This window comes from Echinops telfairi, unplaced genomic scaffold, assembly GCF_000313985.2.
Source record: "Echinops telfairi isolate 266 unplaced genomic scaffold, ASM31398v2 ScPeMD7_7;HRSCAF=31, whole genome shotgun sequence".
NCBI classification, from domain to species: domain Eukaryota; kingdom Metazoa; phylum Chordata; class Mammalia; order Afrosoricida; family Tenrecidae; genus Echinops; species Echinops telfairi.
In genome coordinates, this window is record NW_022103904.1 from 2,516,817 (window position 1) to 2,526,738 (window position 9,922).

Sequence of the window (9,922 nt, forward strand, 5' to 3'; positions counted from 1 at the left end):
TCCTAACGTGGATGAGAGTCCTAATGTGGATGAGAGTCCTAACGTGGATGAGAGTCCTAATGTGGATGAGAGTCCTAACGTGGATGAGAGGCCCAACGTGGATGAGAGGCCTAACGTGGGAGAATCCCAACGTGGATGAGAGGCCTAACATTGTCATCCTTGCAGCTTGAAAGAAGTCGTGGGCCAAGGAATGTAGGAAGTTTCTGGAAACTGGAAAACACAAAGAAATGAGCCCAGCCTAGACCCTCCAGAAAGGAACCTACCAAGCCCTGATTTTGGCTAAGGGAGACCTGCTTCAGACTTCTTAATTCTAGAACGTAAGTATAATAAATGAGTTATTTTAAGCTGCTAAACAAGAGGTCATTTCTTACAGTAGCAACAACAACCTAAAACAGTTATAATTAACAGAGTCTGCACTATTGTCAATGATTCAGGACAAATGACATAGTTTTACTGTTAAATAAATTGTAAGAGAAGAAAGTACAATAGAGAGGATGAGAAAAAGAGTAACATACATTTAAAAAATAACAAAACCACAACCATTGAGTTGATTCTGAATCATAGTGATGCTATAGGACAGAACAGAACTGCCCCTTAGGAGCCCCTATGAGTTTCTAAAACTGTAATTTTAAAACGGTTCTAAAACAGACTCATTTATCTCCTGCAGAGCTGCCAGTAGGTTTGAACCACTGACCTTGCAGTTAGCAGCTCTAAACCTTAACATGCCAGCCAATTGCAAATGGTTGATCTGAATTGGATTCTGATTTGAAGAAGCAAACTTTTATTTTATAATACGAGGAAAGCAAAACAAAACAAATAAGGAAAAACAAACCTGCACACACTTTAATGAGACAACGTAAAAATTTGAGAACAGTATACAGTAACACTAAAACAGTATTAACATTTTTAGGTGTGGCAATGGCATTGTAGTTGTTTCCAAACTGATTACTGTTTAGAAAAGTACACAGTGATATTTATCAATAAGGTTTGGTCTCTGATTTGCCTCTGAGGATTCTGGGGATGGCAGCTGGGTTCTCGGTGAGGGAGGTAGGACGTAGAGGATTGGGATTGGCCATAAACTGATTGTCGCTGATGCTGAGTGAATGGGCACTGGCAGGAAGTGGCGGTGTGATTCCCACTCATTCTCTCCCTCTCTTCTGAGATAAGCTACACCAGTGGTTCTCAACCTTGCTAATGTTGGGACCCTTTAATACAGTTCATGTTGTGGTGACCCCCAACCATAAAATTATTTTAGTTGCTACTTCATCACTGTAATTTTGCTACTGTTATGAATCAGGCGACCCCTGTGAAAGGGTCATTCTACCCCCAAAGGGGTCGCAACCCACAGATTGAGAACTGCTCAGCTACACTGTGACAAGGCTGACAGGATGCTTCTGGAAAATGACTACCAGTGTTGAAATCCCAGCTCATTATTTGATCACTGTGTGACCTTGGGAAAGTTCCCCAACCTCTCTGTGCTTTATTTCACTCTTCCTCAAAATAGGTTTCATGTGAGTGTCTCTTTTAGGACTATATAGAGATACCATGAAGACAATATACATAATAAACTAGGTTAGTTATAAAAATCATTATTATCCTAGCTATTGTTGAGGTGTTCAGTTTATCGAGGACTCTCACCCCTTATTGATACAGGAAGACATTTATCATAGAACTCTCTCTTTTATGGGATGAATGTGATAACAAAATGGCAATAGATAGAAAAGTGATAGGAAGAAATTGAAAGTGTTAATCATTGTACGGCTGTTTTCTTCTTCCTACACCTGTGAGCAAGGAGGCCTTGTGACACTGTCAAGTAGGTGCTGGGCAGCTGAATGCAAGGTCGGCAGTTCACCGCCCTGGGCTGCTCAGCGGGACAGAGATGAGAACCTGGGCTCCTGTGAAGACCCACAGCCTTGCAAACCCTACGCAGGGTCACTCTGAGGCAGGAGCGACTCAGGGGCAGCGGGTTTGTTGGTTTATATCCCTTGGAAGTGGTAGAAGTCAATAAAAAGTAGGTGTAAGATATGACAAAATAATGATAATTTATAAATTATCAAGGGTTCATGGGGGAGGAGGGAGCAGAGATAGAGGGGATAAATGAGGAGCTGATACCATGGGCTCAAGTAGAAAGCAAATGTTTTGAGAAGGATGAGGGAAACAAATCTACAAATGTGCCTGACACAATGGATGGATGTATGCATTGTGAGTTGTATGAGCCCCCAATAAAATGATTTTAAAAAAAAGTAGGCAATCTCAAAGCATTTCTCCTGACTTGGAATTAATGTGTCTGGATGGGGGGTGGGGGTGGACAAAGGCATTCAGATGGTGTACTGGGTTATGGGTTGAGTTGCCAACTCAAAGGTGTGCAGTTCCTACCCACCAGCCCCTTCGAGTGAGAAACATGAGGCTTTCTATTTCCGGCGCGATTCACAAGCTCGGGGGCCCACAGGGGCAGTTCTACTCTGCCCTGTAGGGTTGCCACGAGTCACACTTGACTGAATGGCCGTGAGTTTGGCTTTGGTTGCCTTGAGGGAAGGGAAACAGCCTTGCACAGGCGTGAAGGGCACGCACGCTCTGCTGTTTTACATTGTCTTCTACCCCACTCTCTACATCTTGAGCATGGTGGCCTGTGTACAACCACAACTTTCTTTAGAAACCGAAACAGTAGGCCACGCTATCTATTTTCAGAAAGATGAAGACAAAGTCTCATCCCTTCTGCAAACTAAATGTCAAGTAAGACAGAATTACATTTAAGCACCATTCTAAAAGCAGGCTTTGTGTTTAATCTTGCCTCTCTCTTTGGGAAGCACAAGTTTATTCAAATGCTTCAAACCAGTGCAAACCTGATCCTGGATAACTTCTGAATGAGCTAAGTCTCCTAGAGAAGAGTGGCGAACAAAAGTCAGATTCTATTAAAATGCCCCCTTCCTCTCACAGCACTGTTTGTGCAGCCACGGCCAAGATGACACTCGGATGGCAGCATCTAAATATAAAACTCCCAAGCATGATATTGGCTTTACAAGAGAGGAAAGGGAAGAAAATAAAAGCGAAATCAACCATAACTGCTATTTTATCTTACAAATGTAAGATAAAAGACATCTTTCCTAGATTTTATGCTAAATATTTTAAATATAGCTGACAGTGGGCTTCAAGGAGGAGAAACAAATTATACTTATAACAGAATGTCAAAAAGGAATAAAAGCATCTTGAAAATAACATTCTAACCGCAGAGAGAACTCTGCATCTCTCAGAGCAGCTTAACAAAAATGTGGTGGCAAACTTACTTTATCAGATGTTTTAAAGACTAGAGGAGAGTTTACGGGGGTATGAGCAGGGGCCAGAAAACGAAATATTCAATCAAAACAGAAGTGGTCATGGTCTCACATCTTCAGGCTGGGGACTTGTGGCCTCGGTGACTTTGAGGCACCTGGGGCTGCTCCCCTCAGCCCCGAACTCACCCCTTTTCTTCCCCCATGAACAGTCAGTCATGCTAGTAGACCTTGAACCTGTTTCAGATGCTGGCAATTTGACCAGAACTTCCTATTCTGTTTCAAGTCAACAACATGCTCTTGATATTTTCGGGCAGTCCCTTCCTCCAGCCTCACAGACGAAATGTCTTTCTTTGTAGTATTTTTCTTTCTGCTTGTTTTTGTGGAGAAAAAAATTCACCTTTCTCTCATCCATTAACCCCACCGAGACCCTTACCTCATGCTTGTCAGGCGCGATGAAGTTCAGTTGGCAGTTGGAGTCGTACAAGATAGAGAAAGCAAGTTCAAGCACCTCCTGTAAGAGATGAGGGGAGCATTTAGGGAAAGTCGGTACTTTCTTTTGACAATTCCAAATGGCCGCAGTTGCACCTGATGCAAGATGATGGCTGGTGCAGACAGGGGGGCAATGAGGAGGCTGAATTCAGGGAGGGAGGGCCAGACTTCTCAAGGTTCACACCATGATGGCTTCCTTCCACTCAAGGGTCCTGATCTGCATGAACCATCTCTTTTAACTCCCAGAACATCCCACGTAGCAAGTATGATCATTCCCCTTTTCTGAGAGGAGGCTGAACGAAGTGGCATGCACGCTCCCAGGCCTCAGAGTTGCCAAGCAGGATGATGCCCCCCTCCTCAGCATCTCACGTTCGGGGAGACCATGATTAAAAGAGAAAAAGGAAAGCTCTTCCCAGGCAGAAGCCCTTGGTGGTTCAGTGGGAGGCTGCTCATCCCCACACCACCCCCAAAGTGGGAGACCCAGGTGGCTTCCCAGTCAACGCACTTCCCACTCAACTGCCAGTGGAGGTGGGTTATGACCCCTAACCAGGTGAACTAAGATGGACTAGGAGAAAAGGCCTGGCGATTTACTTCTGAAAAACCAGCCAGTGGAAATGTCATGGGTCACAATGGCCTAATCCAGTCTTTTATCCCACAGCAAACTGCATTTCTATGACTTGGAAGCTGCCTCAACAGACAACAGATAGATACTTCAAAGGTGTAAACCTTCCAAAACATAGAAGCTACACAAGAGCTAATGAGGTTTCTGGGTGAACCCATTATGTTTGAAAAGGTACATAGGCTAGAGGCTTTGACTTTGACCCATGACATGCCACAGAAAATTGGGTGGCGTGATTCCATATGAGTGGCCATCTATGGGATAACTCTTCTATCTTCCCATCTGGAGGAGAACGATGAAAACTGAGAACACATGGAAAGAATCAGTGCGTATACTAATGGACCACTCAGCCATCATCCTCCATGACCCTGAGACCAGAAGAACTAGATGGTACCTGGCTACCACAACCAACTGCTCTGAAAGGTATCGCGTTTAAAGGTCCTAGATAAAGTGAGAGAAAAACATATACCAACACTGTAGTCATAAGGGTGACCAGGATTACTGGTCAGAGAGACTGATGGGACCCCCGAGACCATGACCCTCCAGTTACTCTTCAGGGCTAGAACTAAACTCATTCCTGCGGCCCAATTGCCAACAGGAGACAGGTCTCCGGGGACAACCAGAACACCATGGAGGAACCTAGCTCTTCAAGTAATCAGCCATTTGGGGTAAAAACACAGCATTTCCCCAAGGAAATAGTCCAGGAGGGTTAGGAAAGGAGGAGGCCCGGAAACAGGGGACACTGGGATCAGTGCTGTTACAACGCAGGGTTTCCAAGGAATGAGAGGAAACAAACTGTACAACTGGCTGAATGTCAAACTGATGATCTGCTATACAGCTAGCCTCCACTTACAATACAAAGTTTTGTTTTGTTTTTAAAAGAGCATATGCCCCAGAAAAAGGATGGGAGGCAAAAAGCCGAGGTCAATGTCGCTGGACTTCAGAATTTCAGATGTGTTAAACACTTCTTCCGGAGGGAACTCGGAAGGCCCAGCATTCCTGCGTGCCTGTCAACCGTCAAGCTATTTTGGCTCTCACAGGGTTCGCCTGTCGGGATCACCTCCAGCTGTCCCCTCATTAAGAAGGAGCAGCTCTTGTTCTGAGGCTCCCTCTTCCACTCTCTCACCCTCCTTTGGCCTCCTTGCCCCGGCAGAAATAGAAACAAGGAAGGCAAGAATGCTGAGTCAGGGAGTGGGAGTTCTGAGAAAATTACCCCTCTCACCATTTCCCACTCCTTTTCTCCCTGGAGGCTTCATTCCGCCATTGTCCAAGAAGACTATTGTGAAAGCGGTAGCACACCCATGGGCTCACAAACACACATGCAGCTTTCCCATGAAGTCTAGCATCTGTGTGCATAATGAACAGGCCCTGGTGGTACTGTGCCATAAGGGTTGGACTCTTAACCATAAGGTCGGTAGTTCAAACACCTCGGCAGGAGAAAGATGAGGCTGTTTGTTCCTGAAACTATGTACAACCTTGGAAACCTATGGATAAAGATGAGGCCCTAAAGAGTTAGTCTTGGAAACCCATGGAGGCAGTTCTGTCCTGTCCTATAGGGTTGCTGTGAAAAATTGATGGCAGTGAGTTTGGGTTTTTGAAAGCTTAGATGGAGTTTCTATGAGTAGGAATCAATTCAATTCAATGACAGGGTTTTTAAAACTTAGAATTGAAATCGTCATGGGCCCTGCTAAAACCCTTTGCAATTAAGTTGAATTTGACTCATAGCCAAGCCTTATGTTTTAGAGGAGAACTGCACTCTATAGCGTTTTCAATGGGTATAACCTTACAGATGCATCACCAGGCCTTTCTCTGTGGTGCCGCTATGTGGATTTGAACCTCCAACCTTTTGATTAAGAGTGCAAATCATCTGCACCACCCAAGGATCATTATTGGCCCTGGCAATGGCACCATAAATTGGTATCATTCTTTTGAAAAAATTAGTAAGGAGATGCATCTCAAGAACTAGGGATTCCATTTCTTGGTGTTTTGCTACAAACAATTAAAAAAATGTCAAACCCCAAACCAAACTCACTGCCATCGAGTTGATGCGGACCCACAGTGAACCTACAGGACAGGCGAGAACCGCCCCTGTGAGCTTCTGAGACTATAAATCTTCATGGGAGTAGAAAGCACCATCTTTCACCTACAAAGCAGCTGGTGGTATCAAACTAGTATTTGTGCACACTGCAAGCCAAATATGTAACTACTATGCCACTAAGATTCCTAAGAATGCCAACGCTATATATTATCTAATCTATATGAACATAATATAAGAAACCAACTACATGCCATCTTCCTTTGAATAAGCTATTAAAAAATCACAAATTATCCATCCAGAGAAATCCATTTGGCCAGTCATTCAGCATGCTAATTATTAAGATATCATATCAAGTGAAACACAAAACCAAACCAAAGTCATTGCTATGGAGACGATTCCAACACATAGTGACCCTGTAGGGCACGGCAGACCTAACTGCCATGTGGGTTTCAGAGACCGTAACTCTGTACAAGAGTGAAAGGCCTCATCTTTCCCCTGTGGAGCCACTGCCGTTGAGGGTTTCAAACTGCTAATCTCTGGTTACCAACCCAACTCGTAACCCACTACACCACTAGGGCCGGCTGTCAAAGCACTCTATGTCTATGATCATAATGATGAATAATGGATATGAATATGTGAAATGAAAGTAATTCTGTTAAAGTTCCAGCATATGAAGTGACTATTTTCTTCTTTCCCCAAACTTTAAACGGTTGTCTTTTTCAAATGAAAAGTTATGCTCTAATGTCACAAACTCACAAAGTTGTTCTTAGATGAACAATGTTGACAGACATGATGATTTCTTTATCAATTTTAGTATCTTTCACTCCCTACAAAAATTCTTCTTCTTATGCTTGGGAGGATTGTTTGAGGAAGCCAGGAGAGAAAGGAGGGAATGGGTTAGCCTTCTGAATAACCAGTCAGTATAGGATGTAGGAGCCCTAGTGGCATAGTGGGTTCTGCACTGGACTGGGAATCACAAGGTCAGCAGTTCAGACCCACCAGTTGCACATGGAAGAAAAGTGAGGCTTTCTGTTCCCATAAAGATTTACAGCCTCAGAAGCCCAGGAAGCAGTTCTCCTCAGCCCTGTAGCTGTAAGTCTGATTCAACTCGAAGGAAGTAGGTAGGAGAGTTGTTAGTTATTAGGTGTGTTGAGTTGGTTCCAGCTCATAGTCACACTTAGTACAACAGAACGAAATCCTGCCTGGTCATGCACCAGGCCCTAGGGGTATAGTGATTCAACACTTACAGTCACTAAGAGGCTGGTCACCAATGGGAATCCATCACCTGCTCCTCAGGAGGAAGGCATAACAGGGTGCCTCCCCTACAGACTGATGCCCTTGGCAGTCCTACTCTGTCTAGGGGGATCACTATCAGTTGGCATAGACTTGAGGGCAGTGGGTTTGGTCTATTTTAGCAAATAAATTACAAGCTTGACTACTCACTAAAAGCTTGGAGTTTTAAATCTACCTAGAGGTGGCTTAATGGTTACACGTTGGACTGCTAGGCTGGCAGTTCGAAACCACCAGCTGCTTTGAGGGAGAAAGATGAGACTTTCTCCTCCCAGGTCACTATGAGTTAGAATCAACTTGATAGAAGGGAGTTGGACTTGGCTATGAGGTGCCTCGGGACAAAGGTCTGCAAACTGCCTCTGAGAAACCAGCCATTGGAAGAGCACCCCCCTGGGGCAGATTTCTAATATAGCACACATGGGAATGCCTTCCTGCACCCCCGCCACTCCCCCAAAAAGAACAATAAAACCCAACCACTGTTTACAGGTGACCTTCAGAGGCAAATACAGCAGGAAAAAGTGAGAATCATGAAGGACTTCAGAGCTAAGGACAACTGCTGCGTTGCTTAAGGTAATCATGTGGCTAATTATTCCCTTGTTAATGGCAGCTGGTGTGAACACCACCTGTGCCCAGGTACTTCCTACTGACGAGGTGCTGACGTCACCTGAGACCAGCGCATCCACACGGCTATCTGGGTGACAGGTTCTGTTCTGCAGAGTGTTGAGAGAAGGGAGGACATTGAAAGAGGGGATACAGACTTGACTTTGCCCTTCTATGGCACATAGCACACAAGACTTGAATGATCAGAACCGTCACAACCCAGGTTCCTGATAAACAGAGGCAGGAAATGGGAAAATCGTGAGAATGTCAATTGCACTTTAATTTCATCAAGGCTGCCTGGGAGGGGGTGGGAGGAATTAATTCTCTGCACCAGAGCTAAAAGGTGCTAGCACTTAAAATGGGTTTTATTGATGTTTCTGGCTTGCTGTCATTGAGCCCCCCCTCCCTACCCTCCCGTGAAGGTCGGCTCTTGTCAGGCAGGGAGGCTCTGGAGCCCGGCACAATGGCACTGCTCCGGCTAACACCCCGGGAGCTGCCAGCTGTCCACACAGTCCGCACAGTGGACAGGTTCCAGGTGGCAGCTAAGTAAGCCTTCCAGTGCAGGGCAATGTCCTTCCTCCACAGGGCTCCTTGTAACACACCACCACACTCACACAGACACCCAAGGGCTTTGCTGCTTATTACTGAAGATCTTTTGCTCCCCCCCTGGATTTAATTCTGTGAAAAATCATGCTTCGGTCGTCTTCTGTCTCACTGATTGATACCTGCCACCTCACCATGTGAAGGAAGGCAGGGACAGACTGAGTCTGATGAAGAGGAAGTCCAGAGGGATAGGAAGTGCCTCTGGGTCCCAACCCCATCTCCTCCGCTCTGGGGCCAGTGAGCAGGCAGGCTGACTCAGGGTGTACTCAGAGAAATTCTGGGTGTGAATGTCACCTCCATTCGGGAATTGTGAGAAGCTGCTCCCCACCAGGAAAAGCTATCTGAAGAGCCAGCAACCTGCCTTGTTGGCTGCCTGCCCACCATGCCCTGCCTGCCCACCATGCCCTATGGACAGACACATTCTGGTCAACACTCGTAGGCCTGTAAATTGCTGCCCTCCCCTTTCCTCCCAAGAAGTCTTTCTCTGGAGTCGGAAAGAGCAGACCTCTAGCGGACCAACTAGGGAAAGAAAGAGTTGAGAAGGCACTTTCTTAGAACTGTAGCTAGCTGTCTGTCGATTTTACATCTTTGTCTCATGAGAAAAGTATGTGAACACAATTAATATTCTAAGACAAAACACTTCAGGCATTTGCAAATTAAAGAGCTAGGTGGGCTGAGATACTACCTCTCATTCTTCAAGAACTGGAAGCACCCTAGTCTGAAAGAACCTTGGATGGGTGGAACATCTAGACCAGTAACTTACAGTTATAGTCATTTCTATTTATAGTAGTGTGCTCTCCACTTTCATCCACCCTTCCATCTACCATCATTCACCCACCCGCCATCATCCATCCATTCATTCATCTATCCACCCACCATCAACCATCCATCGATCCATTCATTCATGTATCCACCCACCATCCATCGATCCACTCATTCATCTATCCACCCACCATCAACCATCCATCGATCCATTCATTCATCTATCCACCCACCATCAACCATCCATCG

At 45.3% G+C, this 9,922-nt stretch overlaps 1 protein-coding gene across 3 annotated transcripts in view; it reads right to left on the bottom strand.

The window, feature by feature from the left end:
• The window catches only part of ELMO1 (engulfment and cell motility 1), a 694,298-nt gene that overhangs the window by 5,319 nt on the left and 679,057 nt on the right, over positions 1-9,922 (bottom strand). For all 3 annotated transcript variants that reach the window (XM_045286360.1, XM_004708022.2, XM_045286361.1), the window contains one exon: positions 3,706-3,783. In XM_045286360.1, the coding sequence (XP_045142295.1) occupies positions 3,706-3,783 (78 nt within the window). The remainder of the gene's footprint in view (positions 1-3,705; positions 3,784-9,922) is intronic.